This window comes from Scomber scombrus, chromosome 11 (genome assembly GCF_963691925.1).
Source record: "Scomber scombrus chromosome 11, fScoSco1.1, whole genome shotgun sequence".
Taxonomy (NCBI): Eukaryota; Metazoa; Chordata; class Actinopteri; order Scombriformes; family Scombridae; genus Scomber; species Scomber scombrus.
This window is the reverse complement of record NC_084980.1, coordinates 21827098-21854849: the sequence shown is the minus strand read 5'-3', so window position 1 is coordinate 21854849 and position 27752 is coordinate 21827098. Positions and strand designations below refer to the sequence as shown.

Genomic DNA, 27752 nt, shown 5'->3' with positions numbered 1-27752 from the left:
CAGCTTTTATTTTGAAATACCATAACCGGAAGTTTTTGCTAGGCGGAGCCTGTCATTTTCACTTCCTGGATGCGCACAGCTGACAGTGCTGCACAATGGAAATACTCACTTTATTGAGCTTATTTTCCACATATTTATTAGCAAACAGCGTTAACATCGAGGTGAGTGTAAAGCTTTTGCATTTATCTCTGACATTTCCACTAATGTGTGTGATTTTACATCGCATTTTTCCAGAAACGTCGCTCTCGTGTTAGCCTCCGGTGCTGTCGTGCTAGCCAGTCACCTGCTGTTTTGGTGATGAGCCTAAACCTAAAAAACACGTATATTTATTTATAGTTTTTCATTTGTTTCACAGGATAGCGCAGGACAATTCTTCAGCAGTGGTCACACCAATAACTGGGCAGTTCTGGTGAGTATTTATTAATGTTTCATCTTTGCAAACATGCTAATATCAATATAAGAATAATAGGGGCAGTAGAAACATGTATGGGTCTGATTAACTTAATATCAAATACTCCATAAGAATAATAGGAGCAGTAGAAACATGTATGGGTCTGATTAACTGCCTCTTTTTATATATATTTTTATTACAGGTGTGCACATCCAGATTCTGGTTCAACTACCGTCATGTGGCCAATACTCTGTCTGTCTACAGAAGTGTTAAGAGACTGGGCATCCCTGACAGGTAATGTTGAGACTACTATTTTACTACTGTGTTCATCTATCTATATTTGTTTTAAATGATATATTGTATGTGATATATTTGGCATTTAATTATAGAAGCAGCTAAATTCAATTAAGCGGTCGTTCATTTTATGAATTAAACACAATTAATATAGAATGTCTTATGTCTGTGTACGCTGTTTATTAGTGCATGCACCAATTCTGCAGTGACAAATTGCAATGGACTCATATTTTGCTTATTATCTGTTTTTAAAACATGTTAAGACAGATCATGATCATTTGGGTTCTTGATATAATTCATAACGTGACAAAATTATGTCTTCTAGTCACTTTGGATCAAAACATTTGCTAAATGAATGTGATCTAACTTTGTTTTTCATTTTAATTGTTCATTCTGGTTCACAAGAAAACATATAAAGCATATACACCTAATCCTATTTACATCATTTACACATATGTAAAGTTTTATGCTTGACATAAATAGAAAAAAACATTAAACACATGAATTGTTATAATATTTCACAAGAAACGGTCCCTCTGAATGCCAGAAAAAAACAAAAACAACTTATCAGGCCAGTGGTATTAAACTCCATAACTGGGTGCTGAACTTATGCTATCATATTTTCTGATATTATACTTTTGAATCTCATAATATTTTCTCTTTTTCCAGCCACATAGTCCTGATGCTAGCTGATGACATGGCTTGTAACCACAGAAACCCGAAGCCGGCCACAGTGTTTAGCCACAAGAACATGGAGCTGAATGTGTATGGTGACGATGTGGAGGTGGACTACCGAGGATATGAGGTCAGTTTACATTTCACTCATTTCAATTCTTTTTAAACAGAATTTGTTTTTAAAGCCTCATTTAAGAACATTTTTCACTGGCTTCAGTAGTTTCTAAGCCACACTTCACTTTTAATGAAAAAACTAAAATGTTGAGTTGGCAATATTTTGCCAGATGCACAGTGGTGGTGGTATGTCAGGTCTTTCACCTGCTTTTAAAGACTGTCTAATATAACAACACTCACAAAGATAAATATAAACAGGTGCTGTAGGGGATCGAAGGAAAACGGTTAACACTGATTATCCCGTGTTTGCTCTGTTTGTTGACCAGGAAATGACTTGATATTATATGAATCCTTAAATAGAGGAGAACCCAAGTGCTTTGTTTTGTTATGGACCAAGGTAGAGTCCTGCTGGCTTTTCCATTCTTTATCTCAGTTTGTTTTCGATTATATGCCCTGCTTTGTGTTGGTTATTTAAATATGAATAAAGACATTGCGCTGCCCATACATGTTTGCTGTCACACTGTAATCATGTGCAAGAAAAGCTGATACAATTGAAGAGAGGAAAAAAGGAGAAAAGAACACAGAAAGTAATCGATTTTCACACTTTAATTAAAAGATAAGTAGAGCAGGAGAAACATATTGGTCTGTTATCTCATACTGACCTTACTGATGGAGAAAATGTTTTGACTGGTGAAAATCCTGTAGTCCTCTTTTATTCTTTTTTCTGATAGTCCCAATTTGCTAACTGTGTTATTAAACCGCTATGTGCTTTGAATTTGGAGATGCACATTACATAAATGATCTCTTCCCATTCAAACTAGATTAGAAAAGTCATTGTAATTGTATCCTGTCCACGTGTCAGGTGACGGTGGAGAACTTCCTGCGAGTTTTAACTGGAAGGCTGCCGCCCAGCACTCCGCGCTCCAAACGCCTCCTCTCTGATGACCGAAGCAACATCCTCATATATCTTACAGGTAATTAAAGGACAAATCCACCCTCTAAAATCCTGTTTAAACTCTACATTTCATTAGTGTGTGATGTTCAGTGTTGGAGCTTATTTGGAGATGAAGCTTTGTTAATTATTTTCTTTGTGTGCGCACTTTCCCTGTCTCCTCTACCTGTGGTTTAGTCCATAATTTGTTGCATTTCACAAAATTATTTTCAACAACTCACAGAGAAAGGACTCAAATGTACTTCTTATGGTTTTATATTATACATTTAGGTGAAGTGAGCAAGAGAGAAGTAAGCAAGAACATTTTCAGCTGAGAAAAAAATAAGACACAAATGTGTATTTTGTGGCTTTAAGTGTTTTTTTAAGGTACAAAGTTGTCAGTTTTTGTTGCTTGTAACTGCATTAAAATACAGACTTAAGGTCGCCTGTTTGAGCAGTCATGCACAGTAGTGAAAAATATTCCACTTAAAATGATGAGTTGACTATTACAGTATTTCATTGTTTTTAGTTGGTAATTTTGGTATTTTACAGCACATTTTTTGACACACTACTTTGGCAAAATTGACGAGGAAACTAAGATGACCTAAAAACCTGACTATTTTCTAACACTAATAGTAACTAGTTCACATCATAGTCTAGTCAGAGGGTCATGTGTGTTTTACACTCCTGTGATATATTGTAAAGATATTTATTTGAAAGATTCAGTTTTCTTTTCTCTTCATTTTATCTCATTTATGTGTCTGAATGTTGCCTCGATCTCAGTTGTGAAAGAGTTACATTTTTTTCTTCTAGATAGTGCACATTGCTGCCAGCCTTTCTCATGGATCTTGTTATTTTCCATTATATATCATATTTTTGTATTATGAATAAGAAATTAATTATTGACAATATGTGTATATATTTGTTTAACAGGCCATGGTGGAAATGGCTTTCTGAAGTTCCAGGACTCAGAGGAGATCAGTAATGTGGAACTGGCCGACGCTTTTGAACAGATGTGGCAGAAAAGAAGGTAAATAAACTGGAAGATAAGATGGTAAAGGGATTTGCAAAGTAACACCAAATATTGTCTTTATTCTATTGCAAGTTCACTTCAATTGGACTTTCCTTTTCCCTGAGGGGCAATTAGCTGTGCAGCATGTCAGAAAGGATATAATGCCATGAAACTTAGCAACTTAGTAACATGTTCTGGTGGAGTTTATCTGTGAGAAATGCGGACCATGTTGTGTTTTCTTTGTTCTTATGTAATGAAGTGCTTTAGGGAATAAGATAATATATTGTTTTGGTGGCAGAGGCCTCTGATAGCCCTTTTCTCATACATTAGTATAAGTTCATAGTGAAGTATGAATTGGCTCCACTTTGTTGGTGGGTGAACTAAAACATGAATTGTAATATTCAAGCATATTATAATATTCTCTTTGTTGAATGTACCTTTTGTTGTCGACACATGATATACATAAATAACTATAACAGCAAGGAAATTACTGTGATACATATACTATACATATATTAGCACAACTTTATATGAGAGTGACAGACTATCTCTTTTTATAAGTGGAATTTTGCTGCTTTTAAAGCTGCTGTGGTGTTTAATCTGTGAATCGTGAGACACTAAATGAGCTAAAACGGCTTTCCGCAACCGGTGTCTCTATTATCCTCCAAACCTATCAATATAGAGTGTCTGGGTTACAGTCAAGCCGCAGGCTGCTAGATAAAAGCTTAGTGATGCCAGCTTTGATGCTGATGTGATAATTGCAGGCTTCAACTGTCAAATTACAGCCACCATAGAGACTTTTCCACCTCCCGTTATCGTCCCCAAACTGCTTTATTTCAGTCAACTCAATATAAAAAATATGTATCATGTTTGTATAAACATGGAAAAGAAGTTGTTGTGAATTTTTCTCGTTTAAATGAGGAAAGGAGCAATTAGGGATGCGACTGAGGAAAAGGGGTAGAAACTATGCGTGGGTGTGTTAGCAGGAACTGAATGGAGCTGTGGGTTTTTCTTGGTCACCATGGCAACTGCAATATGAAAGATTGGTTAGAAGGTTGTGTGTGATACCATGTGTTATTAGAACAAATGGATGACTGTTATGCCAGCTGTGTATTCTCACATCAATTGCTGTTTGAGATTGTATATCTGTGTGTGTGTGTTTCCAGGTACAACGAGCTGCTCTTCATCATTGACACCTGTCAGGGCGCCTCAATGTATGAGAGGTTCTACTCTCCAAACCTCATGGCTCTGGCCAGCAGTCAAGTTGGAGAGGACTCTCTGTCGGTAAGCTACCATCCCTCGTGTGGAAGAGATGAATGAAACAGTTTTTTTTAACGAGTGGTGAGGTTTGATACCAGAGTCTGACTGAAGGTTAAGCTTGAGTGCTATGTTCATATACAGTTGCTCATCCCATGTTACAAATTGTTTTCCTCCATGAAGTGTCAGTCAAGTTTATTCAGCCTGAAATATAATCCAAGTGTTTTCTTAACCTGCTCTTTTTTGGAATTCACTCTAGCAGCCCAGCCATATTACCCAAGCATTTAAAAAAAAAGCATTATATATTCCAATTATGTACATTGGATAATCCTCATCCTAAAACCCTTTTCACTCGTAACAGAAAAATACAAACAAATCCTGAGAAAATGTTTGTTGGAAAATACAAACTCAAAAAGTCCAAACTAAGCAGCCACATGGTCATATGCTGACCTGATATTTTGCCTGTGACATGCAGCATTAGCATCTATCTTTTAGCACGTTGTCATTGACCTATTAAGTGTGTATTTAAGACCCGTTTTAAAGGATTCCTAAAACAAGTCGGCTGGAGATGGTGTTATCAACCAACTGAAAGAGCTAAACATTTGTTTAATTAGCCTGCTCGCTACAGCTGATAATATCTGCCTGTGACAGCTGGCAAAATTTACTCTCACCAGCTAAAAATGTAAAGTCTGCCTATGTGTTGCTTTTGTAAGAATTTCTGGTGGTAACTCTGCCACCGTTATCATTTTGTATTATGTGTCCTGTCTTGTTTAATTAGTTTTTTTTAGTGGCGTGTTGTCAGTGAGTGTATGTTTTAACTGTGACCTTCATGGCGACTGCAGATGAAAATGAGCTTTAAGATAACTCTGAGACAAAACATCACATGGTAGCATTTATGTTTAATATTGTCTATGGACTTAGAAAACAGGTCTGGTTCTTGCATCCAGTACTAAATCCTCAAACTAATTTATTTTCCTCACGGCTGCTGAGGTTTCATGTAGGCAGCAGCTGCTTCTTTGAACAGACTGTATTCTTTCCAGCTGATGCTTTCATCACTCCAATTGACCGTAAAACTGTTACTGTGGTAGCCAGCTAAAAATCCTGTGTTTAATTATTTGAATATTAATTATTTACCTGTTGCACACCTGTCCACAAGTTCCACGTAGCACATTTACGCTGAGACCTGATATGCATTTGATATCTGCTTTCTACACATTACAGAATGATACCCATGTTAATTGTCATGACACCTTCTGCCTCACTGATTACTGGAGATAAAAAATGTTATACTTTAAAGACAAGTTATCCAAATATTTTTTTCTTTTGATGCCATTACTCAGCTATTAGTGTCAGCTATTTATTAATTCAGTATGTTCTATTTATTTAATCCTGACACCATCTCGGAATACAGAAATATTGTGAAACCATGTCTGCAAAGTACATTTTATGCTAGAGATTAAAACTGCTGTGTAGTTTGGCCGCCACTCATTACAACTCCCTGCTCTTACCTGCCATCAATCTAATTCCTCCTGAAGCAAAAAGAATTGCAGATACAATGTTTGGGATTTTTTTGTTTTGATAAGCAGCTTATCCCAGTTGGTCCCAATTTCATTTTAAAGGAAACATCCATCTGAACTAGTGTCTAAAGACACATGGAAAGAGGTATTTTGAAACAAAACTAAAATTGGATGGCAGCAAACACCTCATCTCAACTCACTGTAATTAATACTGACTGAAATACTGATAATGCAGGAGACTGGGTAATCTTATTTGCCCATCTGTCTCATTTTAGCATCAACCAGATTTGGCCATCGGAGTCCACCTGATGGACCGTTACACTTTCTACCTGCTGGAGTTCCTGGAAGACATCCACCCTGCAAGCAAAGCCAACATGAACGACCTGGTGAGGATATGAGAGAGCATGTGGGCTGCAACTAACATTCATTTAGGTTATCAAATATACTAATTTATTATTTGACTACTTGTTAAGTCTCAGATATGAGTGAAATTACCCATTACAGTTTCTTAGAACTAAAAGTGACGCTTTTTTTTTTTTAAACCAAAAGTATCCCATTTTTAATAATGATATAAACAAAGAAAAACTCAAGTTTGGCATTTTTACTTGACAAATGACATATGATTATCTGACTGACTAATCGATTCAGCACTAGTTTGCTATGCACACTTTTAAGATGTCAGCTCTACATATACACCAATGAGTTGTATGTGTGTTTGCAATCTGATAATTGATATGTCATGTAGGCGTGCATCTATGTAGTCGTACAGTAGAAGTCTGTCTTTATGTATCTTTCTCTTGAGTATTTACTCAAAGCTCTGTGCCTCTGGTGAGAAAGGCACAGAACTGACTAGTAGTAGTTTAGTGTAGTGCTTAATCAATTAGTTGGTTTACACAAGATTACCAACAGAAATTTTGAAAATAGATTGATTGTTTAAGTCATTTATTCAGAAAAAAAGTCATATTTGTTTGTTTGTACTTCTGAAATGTGAAAATTTGCTGCTTTACAGTTTTATATCATCGTAAATCATGTATCATTTTGGCCTTTGGGCTTTTGGTCAGAAAACACATAATTTACAGACATTGCTGGCTTTTGAGAAATTGTGATTATTATTTCACACATTTCTGACATTTTATAGGCTAATCAGTTAATAAAGTAATGTTAAAGCTAATTTCGGGGTTTGGTTCCCTACAATAGGTAGACAGTAACTCTTGAATTGTTCACCTCCCTGTCTGTCTAGTGTTATAAGGTTTGTAATCCTAAAGGAGATGAAAGTCAAACAGGACTCGCTGAACTCTGCACTTGAAACAGAATGTCTGAAACTGTGTTAAGGTTGTCGGCCTTTGACACATGGTGGTGGAGATGGTGAGTACATGCTGCTCTGGGGCTTGGTTCAATCTTAGCAGCATCTCCCTTTTCATCTTCTCCACACCTGCAGAGATCCACTGGCCCAAGTGATGAGTTCTCATCCCCAACACCTACCCCACCTCACCAGGAGTTACTATCAAAACATCTCAAAGCCTAAGTCAGGGACTCCAAGCACAATCAATGTGCTCTGAGTAATCCTTATTATTCTTTCCAATTTTCCCCTCTCTGAAGATGCGCTCTTTGTTCTTGTGCAATTTTGTAGAATTAAGGATCAATATTATGGACCGCAAAGGCTTTCCTTTTGATGACACAGAAATAGCATCAACCTTCCTTTTTCAAAATCCTTTACCAATCATGTGTTTTCTACGACGGAGTATTAGGGCCATACAAAGAGGAAAAATAAATAAATAAAATTTTGGAAATTACGAGAATAAAGTCGTAATGATAAGAGAATAAAGTCGTAATATTACGAGAAAAACAGTCATAATGTTACGAGAATAAAGTCGTATGAATGGCACGCAGATGTAACCACCGATAGCCTTGCAGTCCACCCCTACTAGACAGCTCCTCTTCCACAAAAGAAGCAATTTCATCCAAGTCCGTGTGGTTCTTTCTTTGAAATGGACACAGTCGTTTGCACAATCGTTTCAAAGTCCTGATACTGATAATAATTTGATGCTGATGTGCCAAAAGATTAAGTATTTCCTTATTTGTGAAACCCATACCAAAGTATAACTTCACAAGATGCTCAACATTCCTCATTTTAACGCAGGGGGAAGACTGCTCTTTCTTGTAAGAGTTCTCATAAATTTACTACTTTATTCTCGTAATATTACGACTTCATTCTCGTAATATTACGACTTTTTTCTTGTAATGTTACGACTTTATTCTAGTAGACCTAATATTACGACTTTATTCTCGTAATTTCCCCCCCACAAATAAAATGTTTCTCTTATTCTGGCCCTTATACTCTGTCGTAGTTTTCAAGTCCTGTTTGGCTGATCGAGATTTTATTATTCTTTTCAAATGAAGAGCCCACTTGGACAACACACGGATGAATCGCACGCATAAGAGGATTAACTCACAAGTGGTAACACACCAGGAACCGCAAGATTTTGTAATTGACGATGACATGTGCAAATGTCAAGCTCCATGCCTCTAATCTTCTCCACACACTGTCACATATTTTAACACTCTCACTGCAGCTCTATCAAGGTTTTATGTGGCCAGTTACAGGTCAGTTAGTTATCAGTGGTATAGTATGAGAGGAAAGATATGCTCATTATTTATCACTGCACAGCTGAAGTTCCTGAAAGCATCACAAGTGGATATTTACAGTATTTATCTACATAAATACAATACTTTTTTTTAAGTTTTAATGAGTGAATGTGGCCCCTAATGTCTTTCTGTCTTCTGTCTTTGTTTCCCCAGTTCAAAGTGTGTCCCAAAAGCCAGTGTGTGTCCACTCCAGGCCACCGTACTGACCTATTCTTGAGAGACCCAGGAAGTGCCCTCATCACAGATTTCTTTGGTAGTGTCCGCAAAGTTGAGATCACAATGGAAACCATCAACTTGACCAACCCTATTGAGCCGTTGGATGAAAAGTAAGCTCAAATGTTTTGACTCATTTTTAACTTTCTCATATGACTTGATTTTAATAATGTGATTATAAAATGAAAGGCAGCTTTAGAAAAATATCAAATACTGTCGGTTGCTGTCTTAGAGGTTCAGAGCGTACCGTTTAAAAACAAAGTTGTTGTCGTGTAGTGATGAGTTAATGGCACACGTCACAGGGAAATACACTGAGCCGAGTAGAGATGCACTGATTAGTCAGTTAATCGATTATTAGATCTACAGAAAATTAATTGGTAACTATTTTAGATAGATAGATCTTTATTGTCATTGTCACTTGTACAACGAAATTTAAAAGTGCTCACCAGTCAGTGCATCATTCATACATAAATAAATAAAAACAAGAAAATGAAAGTTAAATAAATACTATATATAAAACATATACATTTTGTCATGCATCGACCTTAGTAATTAATTAATTGCTTAGTTTGTTTTTTTAAGCAAAATGCTAAACATTTGATAGTTGCAGGTTGTTAAATGTGAAACATTGCTGTTTTTCTTTGTTTTGCATTAAAATGAATTCATAGTTTTGTTTTGAGCGACCAAATGATCCAAAATCCAGAAATTTGATGACGTCACATTGGGCTGTAGGAAACTGTGATGTCATTTTTTTCTGGTTTCTTTGGTTTATAAACTATCTAATCTTACAATTTATTTTATTGACTAAATATAATATACTCTGTGAAGCACAAAAATCATCATGGATGTATGTCACAGATATTATATCATAATTATTTTTTAAATATTACTTACATTGTATTAGAAAAAATACAGTATTGGGGAAAATAAGCATCACTTTTAAACCTATAGTGTAGTGATTTTGAGGATTAGAGACAAAATGAATGTAATACCTTAATTGAGGTCATCCTCCTTTTGTTTAAATTGATGCGCCTTTGGCCAAATTCAATTTCTTTCGTATCCAACTAACTAGGCTTCGATTTCTGCTTAGAACATCTCTCATTACTGATATTGATTCCTCTACTAATGTTGAGTGTCAAGTGGCCTGTGTTTGGGAGAGTAAAGCACACAGTGGATCTTAGTATGGGCACCCTCAAGGTGATAGCAGACTTTATTGTCAGGCTGTCCAATAGGATTATTGTCGGGACTGATAGTACGGCACATTTTGATGGCATTTACTGATTTATATAATCATCACCAGCACTTAATGCTCTATTTCACTGCGTAGTGAAGGTGATAATTGGACATTTTCCCTGACTGTCCTCAGGTTCTAATTCAGTCACTCTTAATAAATGGCGGGGAGTGAGTAGCAGTGTTTCTGATACATAATGTTTGGCGCTACCATGTGGTGAGCTAGACAGCATGCACCCAAGTCCCGTTCAAAACACCCTGCCATTGCATTAGGTCGATGCATGTTGTGATAAATGGGCTTTTCCACTAGATGGCTGCAGAGAACTGCCACACTCCTTAACATCATCCGCTTAACACCCGCTATGCATGGTGACATATTGTTTGCTTTCTCATATTAGCCTGTTCCCACACAGACTAATCCTATAATAAGGACAGTGATCAGGAGTTTTAGGAACCACATAGCTAATACGCCAAAATCCAAACAGTCCTTCAGATATTGACTCATGACTGCAGGTGAAGAACAGTTTGATGTGTTCTGCAAACAGATTTGATAGAAATTAAAACTTTATTCGCGATTACATGCTCCCTCCACTTCTATTAATTTCATTAAGCGGGGCTTTAATTGAACCACTGGGAGGTATTATAGTCAAATAATCTAATGCAGTTGGCTGCTAATTAGTAATTAGAGGCAATTGCCATACCGATTTTAGTCATTGGCTGTTTTGGCCTCAGGCTAGTTAGTCACTGCACACAACTTCCCCTATTACTTTATTATTGATTAGGTCCAACACATAAGGTCTGCTGCATGCAACACAGAAACACACCACTGCTGTTATTGAGCAGGCTGTTGCCCTAATTCCGTCCTAGAGAGATGTTTTATCTCCAATTCTGATGTAAGAAACCAGCAATCCCCTGATTTATTTGATGTTTTAATGGAGCTAAGTTTACTGACGCACCAGAGGTCTACTAGTATCTTGCTACTTCCAAAAGTGATTAAAAAAAGTACTGTTGAGAAAGTATTGAAGATATTGGGGAAGCTAATGGTATTTTCCATCATTTTGGATGTCACATTAGCGTTTCTTTACCCCCATTTGGAAAGGATTAAGGAGTAGGTGGGTAGTTAAATATTTGCTCTTTGTTCTGGTAAATGAGTTCATTATTCCAGCCAGAAAAACCATGGCCTTCATCATTAGTGGGCTTATCAAGTTATTTGATTAAAGCTCCTGAAATCTTAGTTTCAAATCTTAAGTAGTTCACTATAACATTAAATATTCATTATTAAATAAGCAATACATTTAAAGTTTAGAAGAAAAAAAAAGTTTAAACTCTTTAGAAAAAAAACAAAGTTAAAACTAATCCACTGCATTAGGCAAGGCAAGGCAGCTTTATTTATATAGCGCATTTCATACACAATGGCAACTCAATGTGCTTTACATAAAACAAACATTTAACAGTAAGAATTGGAAATAAAAAACATAAAAACATGCAATTTGAGAAATAAAAATGAAACCCAATAATAGTGAAAACATAGAAATTCAAATTTTTTTTCGACCACACGGACAACCACCTAACACTATCTCTTCCATAGAACCTTATCATGTACTCTACCAGATGGCCCTCTGGCTGTCTGAACTTGTTTCCTGTATTTCCCATGATTAGCTAATCTAATTTAGACGTAGTCGTCACTACGAATCCTGGATCTGTTTCTTCGGTACAATCAAAGATAAAAGCCGCCGTACTGTACGGTACCTTTAAGGAGTCAAAGGACTTGTGTGTGTGATTCAATCTTGAATGAGAGTGGCTTAAGCAAACCACTCCACAACTCTCCTCACATTTTGGACAGGTTTTGTTTCTACACTGCAGTAAAGTGGATTTTTAGAGCTTTTTCCACTGAAAATAGCTGCCTGTCGTGGCCGAAAACTACTTTATGAGAGCAGTATAACTGAACCAAAACAAAGTTGTCGGCGGCAAAACCAAAACAATGAGCTGAAATTCACCATAAAAGCTTCGTAAATCCGAGGGGAACCGTAGAGTTGGGTGATAATTCTCGAGCAAACTCTTTCATATACATTCATCGTTTATTTTGATCATAGAGGCTTTAAATTAAGGAAGGAGCAGCGAGTGTGCCAAAAGATAGTAGATCATTGAAGCTGTAACTAGTGGGTGAATAACATTACATATATTTGCTTTGGAAGTGATTCAAATTACTTATCAGTAGAGAGAAGACAATTAGTTGTTTAATCAATGAGTCAGTCGACCAAAAACTAATTTCAAAACTGTTTTGAGGATCAATTAATCCTTTAAGTCAATTTTCAAGAAAAAAAATCCTCAGTTTGTTTTCAGGTTTTTAAAATTTGAGGAGTTATTTTTTTTTTTATCTTACAGTATTTTTAGACTGTTACTTTGACAGAACAAGCAATTTGAATGTTTCTTCAGGCTCTGGCGAATTAAATATATATATTTTTTTTTACCATTTTCTGACATTTTTTTGGTTGAAATATGGTTAATTTAGAAGCTAATTTGCATATTAAACAATAATGAATTTGTACTTGCAGCCTTGCTTACCAGCACATTTGAAAAAAATCACAGTTTTTGTCAACAGAATAAGGACTTGGTTATACCTTAGTTCGGACTGCACTGGTAAAGTTGAATAATGGTGTTTCATAAGACCTGAAAATGGGTCTTAGTGAACCCTTTGTGTTCCCACAGAGAAAAGATCACAGATGTCCTCTGAAACAAGCTGTTATTGAATATAGTGCTGCTTTAATCCACTTTTGTCGGCTCATTCGGCCACTCAGGCAAGTGGAGGAGGATATTTGATGGGTACATGTGTGTGCAAGTGTGTGTGCCTGTCTCATACTCATTCTCTAGCTCTCTTTCCCTCTCTATTTTTCTCTCCTCTCAACCATTTCTAAACGGCCGTTTTTCCTCAGAACAGGCTCTTTCATTAAGTGAATTGCACTTGATGGAGAGGACGTTTTAATGGACCCCCTCAATCCTCTTCATTATACATAGGCTTAACAGTGTAATGACATTGTGTAGTTACTCACTTCCAGCCATAGGTGGGTGTTGACCAAAACACGTCTTTTTGTGGGTCACACAGCTCCCAGAATAATGATAACTATCAAATTAAAGCAGAATTTCATATCCCATTGAGTTATTAAGTAAATGTAATGTAATTTGTGACCTGGAGCGCCGGAGAGAGTCCCCAAAAACTACTTGGGCCATTAGAAGAGCAGATGTTAAAAGGAAATTTGTTTGACCTAAAGATGACAGCTGGAGACAGCAGTGATACCTGAGCTGGAGGTGGGGAGGGGCAGCCACATCCATTAGAATCAGCTAAGTGGATTGAAAAATCCTCTCCAAAAATCTCTTTATGGAAAATAAAGTGGAAAGTGGTTTGAATTGAATTAGAGCTCATCTCTTGTGCTAAGTAAAAGGGGGGCGGGCAGCGGTGAGACATCGGTGCTCTTAGTGACATGTTTCCAGCGGCAGAAAAAGCTCAGAGCACATATACTGTAAAGTTCAGCAGGAGATTGTCTCCCTGCCTGCCAGTTCGGCCTGTTTTCTTCTGTCTCTGTTCTCGTCTGTCAGAGCAACTTCTGCCCTACCGCACAGACATGTCGAGAAGAGAGCGGGGCAGAGAAATGCAGTTAAAAAGAAAAGAATAAAGGCTGAGAAAATACAGAAGGAAATGCAGAGGAGCAGAAACCACAGAGGAAAAATGTTGAGTGAGCGACTGAGACCAACACCAAAAGTAAGGGAAGAAAAAAGACAAAAAGAAAAAGGAGAGCAGGTTGCCTTTCTGAGCAAGTGGTTGGAGGAGAGCCATAGTGACTCACTAAGGGACATGGCCCACTTTGTGAGCAGCTGTCTGACCTGAACTTTCTTTGATTAGCCAGAGACAGCCACTCAGTTAAACCTCCACTCGATTGTGACCTTTAGCTGAGACGCTTCTTCTTGACTCTGTATAAGAGTGGGATGTTGGAGTCAAACGGTTGCTCAGAAAAATACATGGAAGTACACAAACATTTAAAACTGCCCTTGGCAATTAAGCATCTTGGTTGAAGAAGATTTTCAAGATTGAATATATATTGTCTATTTAGTGGTCAAGTAGAGTAAATCTGCAAGTAGTAGACAGAATGGGACATTTTTCTGCATTGTACTTTTTATGTGCACATTTATTTTGTCATTTATGCTGAGGATTTCATGCATTTCAAGCAGCAGTATAGTGTATGTAGGCTTTATTTGAAATTAATTACAGTGGCCATGTTCATTGTAATAAAGAACATGTCACTCAGTGCAACAATGTGGCTCATTATTGTATTTTTAATGTGTTATTTAACAGTGGCAGTGTTAAATAACTGGAACGCAGGGAAGCCCCGTGACTGGATAACCTGTTGCATATCTGAAAGGTCACAGGTTTTATTAATCTTGGATCACATTAATGGATGTCTATCCATCAACCGCCATGCTGTGACCTTTTTCAGTGTCCTTGACAAAGACACTGAACCCTTAACTCATTTCATTAATATAATTTGCTGAGGCTACGAGAATTGAATGCTTGCAATGTAAATGTTTTATTTCCATGTATTTTAGTTGCCAAAATGGATGAAAGACCATCTTTTACTTTAGAAACTAAGTGTTTCAGCATTGATTTCTGTCCATAAAACAAATTACTCATGATTGTACACTTAACCTTGGAGGCAGGATGCAAGGTTTTCTAATTAGGTGTTAATTGCTCTTCCTGAAATGATGCCTATGCTTTTCAGAGCTCTCATAACCTTTTTGAAAGCCTGTTAGTTACCTCGTGTTGCTTAGAAAATCTGTGTAAGTGAAAGTTATAAACCTTGGCAGATATTATCAGTAAGAAATGGCTCCTTAGATACTTATTTTATTTTACTGCACACAAATGGGATGAGCTTCAGAAAAATCTAAAGCTGGATTCATATTTCACTTGTACTTTCAATCTCAATGAGACTACCTGTTTAAATAAAGGATTAAATTAAATTAAATTTGAAAAAACTCAAATGCAAATCCTTCACAACCTAACATTTTTGTTTCCTTTACAGATTTTGTTGTTATATTTTTAGCAAAACCTATTACAAATTTCAGGCTTATCCTTAGTTATCCAACTGATATACATAGTACTTAAGAGATGAGACCAGAAACTACATGTCATAACAGCGTTGTAGTATAGACTGACTCAGGTAATCATGACAGTTTATGGAAGAGCTTTAAGTTTGAAACAAATCCAGAGTACATATTGTTGATTACATTAAATCCTCACAATTGAATTCATTTTATATTCAACAGCTTGCCTCCTTTTTTCTTTTGATATTACTGACTTCCACTTGAGAGGCTTTTCCCCCCAGATCTATGTTGTTTGGTGCAACAGAGCTCATGCCACTCCGTAAAAAGTATATATGTAACCCCATAATCATTTCTATTTCTGTCACGTATAAACTTGCAGAGAACAAGGAGGACAGCATTCATTGAGAGCACTGCTGCGTGATTGTAACATGTTAGCAAATGAAATGCTGCGGAAAGACGTTTGCTGTTTGGCATCAACAAACAGCAGCTGCATCACAGGTTGTTTACCTGTTCAACAAATCTAATGCCAGCCCTGTGTCAGTGAGTTGAAGTTGAGTCTGACGCTCCCTTTAAGTTTCAAATGCCACAATGTTCACTCAGGTTTTAGGAAAGCAAATCTAACTGGAGAGTGCAATGTGGGTAGTTAAGGGAGCCTGGGAAGTTGGGAGCTCTCCTGACATCTCAAGAATCGCTGCTCTAACAAGGAGGTGACTGAGTTGCTGGTATTTTGTAGTTTCCCCCCCTCATGTTTACCTCATCCATTATTATCAAGCTAATTTTGACACTCTTATGGTTCCGCAGGATGACTTTCTTCATTCATCAAGAGAGGAAAAATGAGTTCATTTGTATCCATTTGCAATGCATATCACTGACACACACTTCGTCTAGACACACTGTCAACAGAAACACTGGAGTCTGTTCCTGTTCCTGACAGCTTTTTATTCATCACTGAACAATGGTGGCCCATATAACAAAAGTTTAATGCTTCCAAAGTGCATTTTTTTTACTTAAGGTAAATGCTAAAGAATAGTGCTGTTTTGTGTGTGTTTTGTCTTTTAGCCCTGTGAATGGAGAGCTGCAAACAGAGGCTACATACTCATACGTGGACCAGCTGCCAGTGTCTGAGATCATCCATCAGGTAAGACACCGACACAAACACCAGCTCCATGTAAGGCATTTTAACATTACCTACACAAGAGTTTTTGAGTTTGTCATCCTTTCTGCTTCAGCGTAGGAAGCCATTTGTTCAGGCTCCTGTGTTTTTGTTATTTGAAGTGTGTCCACCCTCGTCCCTAATTTGGCCACAGAACACAAAGTTATGTGCAACATCCACCAACAGATGTCTTTGTGCCGTGTCCATGGTGACAGCTCTAAGTGTGAAATGCAAGTGCCTCCTGGTCTCGGTGTGGAGGGGCCACCGTGAAATCCAGCAGAATGGATAGGCAGGATCGTGGCGGAGAATTGTGCATTCACCTCATTCCCAAATGGATTGTGGCTTTTCAGTCGAGCCGACCTTCACAAATGAACACCTATTTCTCCTCATTCCACCTCTGGAACATGTGCTCTGCATTCAAATAGCAGCTTGTGGGTCCTGTATCATTCTTTGCAGGATTATCAGCCTATTAAAAATACTATTTCTATACTCCCACTTCAACTTGTGCCTCAGAAAAGTAAAGACATCACATTAATCCTTGCCACAGGCAAGAGCAGACATTATTAGTGATTACTTTTAGGCTTCAGCTGCCACTGAGCTGCCCATACTAAAAAATACAAAAGGGGCATATCTATACAGTATTATCCAATGCAATAATTAGCTGTGTCAAACCCCAGATTTACTGTTCATATTAAAATCTAAATTTGTATTAAAATGTTATACATTTTAACAAAGATAAGGCAATTTGTTAGAATTAGGGTTAGATCTCCTATAAGGTGCCAGTAAAGTGTTTGTTGGATGGTTGAATACCTTCAGAAACCTGCTCCCCATACACCTTTCAGACGTCACCGTTGGGGGTATGCGTCAGACCATTTCTGTAACATACACACCTGCTTAATGCAGCAGTTGGTCAGCTGTGTGGAGGTGAGAAAGCAGTCAGAGTTAGACTTTCTTTCTTAAGCTTTCTTCTTTCATTCTTACACGTCTATTTCTGTCACTTCTCATATGTACAACATAGTGCAACAATGTGAAAGTGTACCAGGAGAGACTGCCTGAAAAGTTGCACTGTTACCCCCGTATTTAAACAGTATCACAATATTTCACCCCCCTTTTCATGATGGCTGGCTTTGAACCATCATATTAATCAGTTATTTTTTAGCATAACCTGACCATTAGCCATAGTGATGCTGTCTAAACCTCAGGGAAGGTCATCTTACAGTATCTGCTTGGGTTTAAAAAATTCCAACGAATGCAAGGCAGACTATTTAACATGATATTTTTGTTGAGGAAAATATGACAGTTACGTATATTCCACTATTTCTTTTACTTTATATGCTTAAACATATGTTAAATGCTGTAAAAGTGTCAAACCTGGCTTTGTGTTTCAGTGGTCACCACCTCCCTCAAAAGAAACTGTTTAGCTGTTTTTGATTTGTAAGACATCAAGACTTTGTGTCGAAAACGGTTAGTAATGTGTTGACGTCTCATATGATTGAAATGATCATAGGTCATTCAGTGACTACAGTAAAACTGGAGTGGCTGACGTTTGATTTGACAATGATATTTGTCTCCTCTGTCGAGGCAGACACTAAACTGTTGGTGCTGATAGAAGAGGTCAGATCCAGATGACTTGTGTACCTCTCACACACACACACTACACTGCTGGGAATATTGTTGGTGTGAATAAAGGTGTCAGTCAGTTGGCCCAGAGAAATGAGGCTGACCACAGGCCTGAGCTCTGTCAGACGACTTATTGAGTGTCGTGATGGGAAACTGGAGGGGTCTCCACACCCAGTGGCACTCTGGTAAATTAGCTGAGGACTGCCTCTAAAGCCTGGCAAACACAGGCTGGTTTTAGATGTGCTTCCCGCTGCTCACATAAGAGTGCCCGGTAAACTGTGTATGTAATTTTCAATACATAGAGGCAATCACACTGTTGAAAGATTGCACGATCGCTCACACAAACGTACCCCATTAAGCCTCTGCTGTCTGCTACTTGGCTTCATATCTTGACTCACACTCTCTTTTGCCTCTTTTTTTCTCTTCTGCCAGTTAATCTTCATACATCTTTTTCTGTCTTTTTTGTGTTTCTTTCCTCCCCCTCCTCTTTTTAAATGCACCCACACGTACAACACACAAACACGCTCGTCAACCCGACGACCCCTGCCAGAGATTTTGATTATCAGCTAGCACTCCTGCTGGGTTGAAGATGGGAGTCCTGACAGACTGACTCATCTCTCTCCTCCTCACTATAGTCCATCTGCACTGCAGCAGAATGACCAATGTCCATCAAGCCTATTGACAGCTCCTCTGTTTTTGATTTGCTGTCATATTGTGTGCTGCGATCTCGGAGATATCTTTGTTTTCATGCAGGTGTGGTAGCGCCCTTTGTTGTCACTGATCAGATGCACTCATCTGAAGAGCTAGATGAGATTGAATCTCCTAAGATTTGATCTCCGAAATATTCCCAAGTGGTTTGTAGCTGATTTCAGTTGTGCCACCAACAAAAACAAATCTCGCTGTTTGTCTTATAAACAAACTATTTTTCCACTTGCCAGTACAGTAGTCAACTTGTAAATAGAAAAGACATAAGATTGACTGACAGTGGATGTATAAGGCTGTGCTATATGGCATCTGTATACAATCTTGTATGCTGATGTGTGCATGTGAGGAGTTGATTAATGCCCTGTCACCGTAGGCCGTTGTCACGCTAGTGGTGACAGGGTGAGTCCCCTTCTTCTGCCACCTCCTCTTCCCAACCTCACACATCTCATCATGTTGCCAATGCCTGATCACAATATGTTCAGTTCTGGAAATAACTAGAAGGAACTCTCCCCCCCCCCCCCCCCCCCCCCCTCCACTCTCTCGTGTATTCTACTTTTTTTTCTCTCTCTCGCTGCTGTGAGTCCTGGTCTCTGGCGTCAAATTGTTATTTGTTCTTTTGCCAGCTTGACGCCACACCATATGGCTCCAGAGAATTGGAAATGAAAACAGTGAAAATTAATGCTTCGCCTCCCTCCCATCCCTCTCCAAATCCTCACTCAGGCTGCAACAGTGACGCTTTTTCAAAAGTGGATGTTGGGATTGTGTGGATCACAGGCCAAACTCACTCTGACAAGCTCCCTCGATTTAATCAAACGTCAATTGGAATTTGCGTTACTGCATTCCTCATGCTCAATAATTACAAATGATGTGCTTTAGAAAAGCAAAATATGCTTCATGAGAGAAAAACACACCCTCTACTTCCACTGTCCAGCACTTGCGGAGGGCTTAAATGTCAAGGCAATACAGTGGAGAGTCCTGGCAGCGCAGAGTGACTACTGCTCTGTCTCCCAGCTCTGCATAACTTACATTGCTGCAGTTTTGACCTTGGAGTGCTACTGTTTGGCAGGGTGTTTCAGACCTCCCTCAATGGCCATTAGCATCCTGCATGGCTATGTTAATTAGCTCCAATCAATCAGATGGGTAGCCGTTAATTGATTTTACCGGTGAATTGACTAGCAACACAAAGTGCGTGTAATGGAGGCAGGCTGCTGGAGTGTAGGTCCCTGTCCTTGGCTGTGGGATGTGAATGGTTTCACCATGGAAGGTCAGCGAACACTCGCCTCTTTTCTGTTTCTCTTCGTCAGCTTTTTCTTTCCTCTCGCTCATTCCCATCCCTAACATTTTTTTCCTGCCATCCTCCGGTCCGTTTTTCTTTTTCTGAAGGATTTTCATTGAGCTTTCTTTTCTTTGGAAAAGGCAAAAACTCATACATGTCTGAGAGCAGATTAGAGCATTGATTTCTATTGAAGGCAACTCAAATTTGACTTTCAAAGTAGTTCATAAATTTGTGACCTTATCGAATATTCATTGAATCAATTAGTCAGCCAACAGAAAACGTATTAACTGTTTTGATGAAGGATTGATCTGTTGTCAAGCTCCGTAATTGTAAAGATTTTCAAAATGTAAAAACTTTGGATTTTCACATCTTCAGCAAACAAAAACAAGCCAATTGAAGAATTGCACCTTGGACAATGTAAACTAGTTGGGGGGTTTTTTCCACAAGTTTTTCAAGATTTAAGCTTCATTTCAGTGATAGATGATACATAAGGCAGCATGAGCCTTTTGGGTTTTCGGTTGTATATGTCGGCCGGTAGGTAACAAGAATTGTTTGAAAGATATGTCTGATGTCTTTTGAACAGTGTCTATCACAGTTATTCCACTAGAGAAAACTGAGATGTTTGTTTTTCAACCGTAAAATGTTCATTCATTCTCGGTCACAGATCTTAAAGAACCAAATGTAAGTCAGTCTTTATCAGTGATGTTTTTTTTATTATTTTCTACATAAAGACTATCGACAGATATATGTTTTTGTTTTTTTGTTTTTTTAACTCTCAGCCATAAAAATGGATTATAGATCAGGCTACATTTTATACACTAAATAAATGACTTGAAAACAAGAGACAAATAGTGAACATAATCTTTAGTTGCAGCTCTAATTTTGTTTCATTTGTGGAGACTGTGTAGGTATCATTCGCTGTGCACTGACTTCATACTGCTTTACTTCTCTTCTAATGTTTTTCTCCCTAACTTCGCTCTTGACATATGCTCCTCTCTCTGCTGGCTATGCTGACGTGGCTTCCTGTCACAGTCGATCCATCTCCCTCTGCTCTTCCTTACCCAAGGGTCTTGCGCTTACACACACACACACAGACACATATTCATGCACACACACATTGAGTCACAGTCACGCTCTTGAAGCATCACTGCCTAGTACGGCAGTTATAGCTCTCAGGATAGGAAAGCCCTTCACAGAGTGATCCGGTGCACCGAACGCAACACCAGGACAGCACAGGACCTACTTTCAGGACATCTACACCAGGTGGTGCAGGTCCAGGGCAAACTGGATCATTAAGGACAGTCTCTGCTCCATCATAGCCAAAGACTGTGAGGCTATGGAGTTTATTCCCCCAGGCCATATGGACCTTGAACACCTAAAACTTAAACAACACATCTTGAAACTATTTTGCACTTTGCATCTTTTTACAGCTCAGCACCTTTAATACACTTGCATTTGCTTTTCACTCACTCTCGCTAACGCTGCAAATTGTTTATAACTTGCCACTTATTTCTTTCTATCTAATATTTACCTTCCGCTTTATATTATCATTATATTGGGTTTACTTTTACTCCCTGTATGTAGCTCTATATTTATTTATAGCTTTACATTTGTTATTTGCACAGTTATCGTAGTTGTTGCAATTTCATTTCACTGCTGTAGCGATTACGCATGTGACAAATGCATTTCTTGAAATCCTGCACAACTCTGCCAACCATTGTCACGGAGGTCAACTGCCCCCGATGGCCACATGCTCCCAGTCGTCTGTTATGAACATTCCCAGCTGTCCTCTTCCGCTTTCCTCTTGGTAATTAACCCTCGGCTCCTCTTCCTCTGTTCCCTCTGGCCACTTTGTCACCAAGATTGAAGCTGAAAGTGTCCCAACTCAGATTTTGTTATGTAACGCAAATTTGATGCCTGTGATGTAGTCAGAGCAGGGGGAAAAAACGCTCTGAATTAATGATTTGGACCACATTTATGCAGTTTGAAATCAGCGGCCGTGCAAAGGCTGTCTGACCTGTCGGATCAGTATTCATGTGATTATGTCAAGTCTCCACGGGATAGATCGATGTTGTCATAGCCCTGTGTCCGTTAAACCAGAAAACATAGAAGATGACAACTCAAGCATGCTGGCAAATTTAATTGGGAAATGGTGTGTGTGTGTGTGTGTGTGTGTGTGTGTGTGTGTGTGTGTGTGTGTGTGTGTGTGTGTGTGTGTGTGTGTGTGTGTGTGTGTGTGTGTGTGTGTGTGTGTGTGTGTGTGTGTGTGTGTGTGTGTGTGTGTGTGTGTGTGTGTGTGTGTGGTGGGGGGGTTGCAGAGGTTTCAGCTTAACAAGAACAGTCAAGTCAAAATGGATCGCACTCAAAATTGTGAGTGGATTCTGCTTGCATTGTCGCGAAAAATCAAGCTGCAAAGCCAACCTGCTACCATGACTGCATAATGTGCTTTTTTATAGTGAATTTGACCATAATTTGAGTGATTTAATAAGTTTGCCGGTCATGTCAGGATGGAAGTCTGTTTCAACAGATGTTAATGTTAGATATGCCCGTCTGTTGTGTTAGTCCTGTCTAGTCTCAGAACGTATCACAGGCCTTTTTTTTTTTTTTAAACCACCAACTTTGACGTCTGACGCCAGACAAACAAGATCATAATTCTGTGTGTTCTCAGAGATGTTTTCTTTATTTTCTCTCTCTCTCACTCCCTCTCTTTTAAAAACAGCACTGAATCAGACACTGAAAATATTTCTTTATAGTTTGAGCTTCATTGTTTCAGTTGTTCATTGAAGTCCTTGCTTTTCTGTTGAACCGCTTTGAGCTCTTACTGCATAACCTGCAGCTGGGTGCTGTCAGACACTATCTACTGTAGATACACTGCAGGTGGGCGATGTGCCTGCAACCGACTGGAGGTTTGGATTGTAGTGCCAAAGCTCCTCGCTAAGCTTGAATTTGTTTCTTTTTTTCCCCTTTTGATTCCATTTGCCATCTGTAGTTATTGCCAGACATGTTAGGCCATTAAAAATAACCTATGCAGATAGCGTTAAGTAACATCTGCAGTGGGAATGCAACTTGAAATCAGAAGCCCTGCCTTGTAACTCCAGCCGTGACTGTCCAACACAATGCTTAGCCTGGAGCTCGGGCTGATGTGGGTTGCAAACGCCTCACACTCTCTGCTTTAGCATTCTGGATGGCTGTGGAGCTCTATTGATTTGACTTGATTGAGCTGTTAAATAAATTTGGAGTCAGACGTAATCCAATTTTACTGCTGTCTTCAGTCTTTATACATTGGAAATTGGCAGCGTTGTCACGTAACCTGGAGTTTGGATTGAAAAGACAGCCTTGAGAAGACAGTACCCTGCACACAGAAGTTGCATGGAGGAACGAGTACACAGACGCACACAGTTCCTGAAATTAGCTTTTCGCCTCACTTACCAAGGGCTGTTAAACTAATAAGAAATTAAAATAATTTATACTGGCTAAAGCAATTAATATTCATTATTCAAAGAAACATGTAATAAGTCCCACTCTAAATGCTATTTCATGAATAGAGTCAGGTGCAGTGCTTTATTTTAAGACTCACTGTATTATGCAGTGTTCATGTTCATCATCAACTCCAGTCTTCATGAGCTGAGATAATGCCACTTTGTGTAGAAAGAGCCTTTCAGTCACAATTAGATAAACCTTTTTTGAGTTGAATGGCTGATGAACGGAGTTGTACATTCATCAGCAGGGAGAACGTTTCAGGAACAGGTTGAACTGAATGAAACTGAGGTCTTCAAATGCTACGTTCTCACCCAGTGTTGTAGAAGATTTCCGATTTAAATGAAGACAGATTTACCACTGTACGTAAACCTATTCAACCATCCTCTGATAGTGACCAGTTGGATGCACAAATCAATTTACTAACATTTTACAGAGCAAATAGATCATTTCAAAACAGCCAGGTACGAACAGTCATCAGGATGGGAAGAAATATGATTCTGTCTTCATTACAATTAACACATTATATATGCGCTGGTTATAAGATGGTGTTTGATCAGCGCCTCACAAGCCCAACATTTTCTTCCTATTTGCTGTTCTGAAATGCAACTGTGAATTGTGCTGAGGTTATAAATACTAATCTGGGAGAAGATTTGATAGATAATCACTAACTTTAAGTGCTGGGCAGGTGGCATACAGCAGGTAATTTTTGGAGCTTTTTGTGCGAAAAATGGTTGCCTACAGGGGGTTGATGAAAGCTACTCAGAGTCAATTATACAATTAATGTGTAAAGCAAAGCAATGAGCTAAAAGTGGGTAAAGAGCTCTGAGGAGCTGTGGAGTTTGATTTTAATTCTACACAATTTCAGTATCACAGTTATTGATTAATACCTTTAATTTGAACCACATGTCCTGTTACAGATAACTTTTGTATGAAAGTTTTATGCGATTGTGACTTTGTAGGGAGTAACGACCCTGGACTGGGTTTTCACACCAGCATTTAATCCTCCGGGGCTTGTCAGGCTGCTGTCAGGCTTGCTCCAGCTCCCACTCCCACCGCAGTGTGTCCGTGAATGTGTGTATTTCAGATATGGATGTACTTCAGAAGGAGTCAAGTCAATTTTATTTATGTATCGCCAAATCACAACAAAAGTTATCTCATGGCACTTTTCAGAGCAGGTCAAGACCGTACTCTTTCATTTACAGAGACCCAAAATTCCTGCATGAGCAAGTACTTGGCGATGGTGGCAAGGAAAAAACGAAGTAAATGTACACTGGATACTTTAATGGCACTCAGGGAAGCAAGTGAGACAGAGAGACAGATTTCTCGAGTACTTTACAGTATGTCGGCCGACTGTTATGTGCACAGTTTGCAACTCAGGCAGACTCCGGGTGCTTACTGTGTGTTCATCCTCCTTGCCAAGTATTGGGTGTTTTGGCTTTGAGGGATACCTTTTCTGACTGGTGAATTCCTGATGGAATAATGGCAGCTTGTATAGCAAGGGATAACAGAAATCTTTTAAGTGCGTCCTCACAGCCTATCTATAGCTTTGTCGCTAGCAGAGGAGTTAGGAAGATTTTTTAGAGGTTAAATCTGATCTCTCTGCAGAATATCACCGCCGCATTAGCATATAAATGTGCTCCTTGTGAGATGCATGTTTAATACGGCGGAGATTTAAAAGTATAATCATACACAAAGTGATGATGTGGCAGTGAATGGGACAAACACAAGACAGGGGAGGGGTACTGATGAGCTTTACCACCCGCTTTTTGTGTGAACCTTTGTGTTTGTGTGTGAGACGGCAGATAGTGTACATAAAATGTGTGTAGAGATAAAGTGAGTGTGTGTGTGCGTGTATGTGTGTGTGCTTCTGCGCCTGCCTGACTGTGTGAATGACAGAACAATCAGCGGTGGCCTCAACAGGAGATATATACACACTATTACTAACCTGCAATCTCCCCCCCACCCTTCCTTGCTCTGCTCCACTTTCCTTCCCCCCCCCGCCCCCCACCTGCCCTCAGAAACCCAAACAGAAAGACTGGCATCCTCCTGATGGCTTCATCCTGGGACTGTGGACCCTAATCCTCCTGGTGTTTTTCAAGACTTATGGCATCAAGCACCTCAAACACATCTTCTGAGGCCTCCGTGTTTACGTCGCTGGATATCAGAGGATGTGGAGCTGAGGGAGACCAGGAGCCTGGACTGAAGGGATATTAGAGGGAAGGTGCAGTTTGTGACAGGCTTGTTTTTTCCCCTCCATGGAACGAAGATCTATGTCCCCACAGCTGCCTGGCCAGATATGCTGTAATGCTACTGGTGCCTTTTTTTACTTTGTTATGATTGCTCCCAATACTGATGAAAGGTTAACACAATTTTTACGTTTCAGGAGAAATGTTAAATACTTGAAAGTCCATGCGTAAGATATGAGCGTTAGCATGCGTATACCTTCAGCAAAACAGCCATTTTTACCTGTTTCATGTATTCACTCTGACAAGAACTTCAATATATTTATTATTATTATTTTTAGATGTCAAGTTCTGTTTTGTTAAGCCATTCCATGATTGCGCTGATTTGGCTAAAATGCACTGATTCGAGTCTTCCGATAAGAATTTAATTTATTTTTGAGAGCTCTGCACATTTCAGCAGCAGCTCTTTTTTTTAAGTGCTACTCAGAACATCTACTCAGTCAGAAAGGAAATTGTGCCACGAGAGCAGGCTGATTGGCTGTAAGTGAGCTGTGGAGAGATTACTATTTAATGTCTCTCCAGTCCATATACAGTACACCCCTTGACCGTCATATCATGCTTTACGAAGGATAACAACCCTACATAATACCATCTCAGATGATGGACCCATCTACTTTACCATTCACCAAATTGCCCTCGTAGCTCTCTAGCTGTGTACTCCACTGATTGTATTCTGGCTGATGGACAGCTATTTCCTGGCCATTCAACATCTCATGCTACAGCAGCGATAAGTGAGTGATAACTTAGTAAGCTGCCAGCAATCCCAAATGAATCTCCTCATTGCTGGGACATGTTTTCCTCCTTTTTTTTTTCTTTCTTTCTCTCCATATGTAACCACTCTACATTAGGGTCATTGTTGGGGGAATGACTGATGCTCATGGCATATGGATTGAACCGGTGGTAGTTTATCTTTGCTCCTTGGCGTGTGGACCCGCCCATCGGGGGTGCCCAGTGCCACTCTGCCTGGCAGCTGATGTGGAAAATAGATGGAGTTGGAAATGAAACCATATGTATCAGAAAGCAGCTGCTGTGTCAGCCACTGTGTACCTTTTCTTTTACATTATTTATGCAACACTTATTTCGTCCTCCTGATTCCTCCTTATTTCCTGTAATCTTATTCCTCCTGCTTCCCTTTCGGTGTGAGCTAGCACATTTTATTTCCTCAATTGGTGAGATTTTGATGCCCTGATTAAAGATGAAACACTGAATCAAAGGAATAAATGTATGTCTTTAATTGCCTGTTTTATCCTTTTTAAGAAGATGTTAAACTTCCTTAATTCCTCTGTAATACTATTTGAAGACACCAGATCTGTTTTATTGTTACAAAACCTTGAAGGTACAGTGCATTCAGAAAGTACTTGGACTCCTTATTTTCCTTTTTCCCCTCATCAATCTACACTCAATATTCCATAATGACAAAGTGATCTCTCTTGATCATCTTTAGGATGTTTCTAGACCTTGATTTTTACATCTTGATTGGAGTCCACCTGTGGTAAGTTTGGAAATTATTTGGAAAGGCACACACCTCTTTATGTAAGGTCTTGCAGCTAACAATGCATATCGGAGCAAAAACCAAGCCACGAGGGCTTCGTTAAAGGTTCCTACTGTAAAAGCACTTTGGCCTCCAAAGTTTAGAACTGCAGGACTTTTCCTCGAGATAGCTGCCCAGCCTAACAGCAATCAGGGGAGAAGGGCCTTGGTACGAGAGGTGACTAAGAACCCAGCGGTCAGTCTGGCTGAGCTCCAGAGATCCTGAGTGAGAAGGGAGAAACTCTCAGAAGGACAACCTTGACTGCAACACTGCAACCATCTGGGCTTTATGGCAGAGTGAATAAATAGGGAAAAATAGGAAACATTGGCGATTAAAAGAACTAGAAATGGAGCCGAGTGTGTGGTACTTT

At 39.0% G+C, this 27752-nt stretch overlaps 1 protein-coding gene across 1 annotated transcript; it reads left to right on the top strand.

Moving 5' to 3' along the window:
* The first annotated feature begins 44 nt into the window (after nucleotides 1-44).
* pigk (phosphatidylinositol glycan anchor biosynthesis, class K) lies at nucleotides 45-27412 on the top strand. The gene is made up of 11 exons (XM_062429487.1): nucleotides 45-161; nucleotides 356-409; nucleotides 594-685; nucleotides 1355-1490; nucleotides 2337-2448; nucleotides 3339-3435; nucleotides 4584-4701; nucleotides 6467-6577; nucleotides 8991-9163; nucleotides 16434-16512; nucleotides 25627-27412. Exons 1-11 carry the CDS (start codon nucleotides 96-98, stop codon nucleotides 25741-25743), a joined length of 1155 nt encoding a protein of 384 aa, XP_062285471.1. The 5' UTR covers nucleotides 45-95; the 3' UTR covers nucleotides 25744-27412.
* The last annotated feature ends 340 nt before the right edge of the window (nucleotides 27413-27752 follow it).

What these genes read in the sequence shown, in the direction of transcription:
- pigk (XM_062429487.1), top strand. Translation starts at nt 96, where the DNA reads ATGGAAATACTCACTTTATTGAGCTTATTTTCCACATATTTATTAGCA. An exon ending in AGACTGGGCATCCCTGACAG is followed by an intron (nt 686 to 1,354) that starts GTAATGTTGAGA and finishes CTCTTTTTCCAG; the next exon opens with CCACATAGTCCTGATGCTAG. An exon ending in ATTGAGCCGTTGGATGAAAA is followed by an intron (nt 9,164 to 16,433) that starts GTAAGCTCAAAT and finishes TTTGTCTTTTAG; the next exon opens with CCCTGTGAATGGAGAGCTGC.